The sequence below is a fragment of the Salmo salar genome, unplaced genomic scaffold, assembly GCF_905237065.1.
Source record: "Salmo salar unplaced genomic scaffold, Ssal_v3.1, whole genome shotgun sequence".
NCBI lineage: Eukaryota > Metazoa > Chordata > Actinopteri > Salmoniformes > Salmonidae > Salmo > Salmo salar.
In genome coordinates, this window is record NW_025547714.1 from 82501 (window position 1) to 85000 (window position 2500).

Genomic DNA, 2500 nt, shown 5'->3' on the forward strand with positions numbered 1-2500 from the left:
CTATTGTCCAGTTGGAATACTATCTAATATTTATGTTAAAAAGACCCTAAGGATTGATTGTAAACATCGTTTGACATGTTTCTACGAATGGTAGTGGAACTTTTTGACTTTTCGTCTCTGGTTTTGCGCTTGCGCATTTTGCCTTTGGATAGTGAACTGAACGCGCGAACAAAAGGAGGTATTTGGACATAAATATGGAGTTTATCGAACAAAGCAAATATTTCTTGTGGGATTCCTGGGAGTGCATTCCGACGAAGATCAGCAAAGGTAAGGGAAGATTTATAATACTATTTCTGAGTTTAGTTGACTCCAGAACTTGGCGGGTAACTGTATAGCTTGCTTTGATGGCTGAGCTCTGTACTCAGAATATTGAACAATGTGCTTTCGCCGTAAAGCTGTTTTGAAATCTGACACAGCGTTTGCATTAAGGAGAAGTGTATCTATAATTCTTCCAATAACTGTTGGAAATCTTATCAACGTTTATGATGAGTATTTTTGTAAATTGATGTGCTCATTTACCGGAGTTTTGGAGGAAATACATTTTCTGATCATCACGGTGGGTAAACTGCCTTGTTCAGATCTGTGTTCCTGTGTGTGTGTGTGTGTGTGTGTGTGTGTGTGTGTGTGTGTGTGTGTGTGTGTGTGTGTGTGTGTGTGTGTGTGTGTGTGTGTAGCTTTCTACATTATTCTGATGAAGTCAACGCCCACCTTGATCAAATGGTTTACCAGGATTCCATGCGCCCGGCTCCTGAAACACATAACCATCAGGACGATTAACATTATAATACACACACACACACACACACACACACACACACACACACACACACACACACACACACACACACACACACACACACACACACACACACACACACACACACACACACACGACACACACACACGCACACGCACACGCACACGCACACACACACACACAGTAAATAGAGACAATAGTGTGTAGATGTTACCAACCTCCACTTCCTGGCGGTCAGACAGCAGTAGACAGAACAGATAGAGATATTAGACAGAACAGATAGAGATATCAGATAGAGATATCAGACAGAACAGATAGAGATATCAGACAGAACAGATAGAGATATCAGACAGAACAGATAGAGATATCAGACAGAACAGATAGAGATATCAGATAGAGATATCAGACAGAACAGATAGAGATATCAGATAGAGATATCAGACAGAACAGATAGAGATATCAGACAGAACAGATAGAGATATCAGACAGAGATATCAGATAGAGATATCAGACAGAACAGATAGAGATATCAGATAGAACAGATAGAGATATCAGATAGAGATATCAGACAGAACAGATAGAGATATTAGACAGAACAGATAGAGATATCAGACAGAACAGATAGAGATATCAGATAGAGATATCAGACAGAACAGATAGAGATATCAGATAGAGATATCAGACAGAACAGATAGAGATATCAGACAGAACAGATAGAGATATCAGACAGAACAGATAGAGATATCAGACAGAACAGATAGAGATATCAGACAGAACAGATAGAGATATCAGATAGAGATATCAGATAGAGATATCAGACAGAACAGATAGAGATATCAGACAGAACAGATAGAGATATCAGACAGAACAGATAGAGATATCAGACAGAACAGATAGAGATATCAGATAGAACAGATAGAGATATCAGATAGAGATATCAGACAGAACAGATAGAGATATCAGACAGAACAGATAGAGATATCAGACAGAACAGATAGAGATATCAGATAGAGATATCAGACAGAACAGATAGAGATATCAGACAGAACAGATAGAGATATCAGATAGAGATATCAGACAGAACAGATAGAGATATCAGACAGAACAGATAGAGATATCAGACAGAACAGATAGAGATATCAGACAGAACAGATAGAGATATCAGACAGAACAGATAGAGATATCAGATAGAGATATCAGACAGAACAGATAGAGATATCAGATAGAGATATCAGATAGAGATATCAGACAGAACAGATAGAGATATCAGACAGAACAGATAGAGATATCAGACAGAACAGATAGAGATATCAGACAGAACAGATAGAGATATCAGACAGAATAGATAGAGATATCAGATAGAGATATCAGACAGAACAGATAGAGATATCAGACAGAACAGATAGAGATATCAGATAGAACAGATAGAGATATCAGATAGAACAGATAGAGATATCAGACAGAACAGTCAGAGATATCAGATAGAACAGATAGAGATATCAGACAGAACAGATAGAGATATCAGACAGAACAGATAGAGATATCAGATAGAGATATCAGACAGAACAGATAGAGATATCAGATAGAGATATCAGATAGAGATATCAGACAGAACAGATAGAGATATCAGACAGAACAGATAGAGATATCAGACAGAACAGATAGAGATATCAGACAGAATAGATAGAGATATCAGACAGAACAGATAGAGATATCAGACAGAACAGATAGAGATATCAGATA

At 37.8% G+C, this 2500-nt stretch overlaps 1 protein-coding gene across 2 annotated transcripts in view; it reads right to left on the bottom strand.

Annotated features, from left to right (window-relative positions):
* LOC123732233 (testican-3-like) overlaps positions 1–2500 on the bottom strand; it is a 30141-nt gene that overhangs the window by 13429 nt on the left and 14212 nt on the right. The window contains exons 3-4 of one of the 2 annotated variants that reach the window (XM_045711522.1): positions 976–984; positions 709–748 (exon numbers count right to left, since the gene is read on the bottom strand). In XM_045711522.1, coding sequence (XP_045567478.1) covers positions 709–748; positions 976–984 — 49 coding nt within the window. The remainder of the gene's footprint in view (positions 1–708; positions 749–975; positions 985–2500) is intronic. The other variant, XM_045711523.1, reaches the window with a different exon arrangement.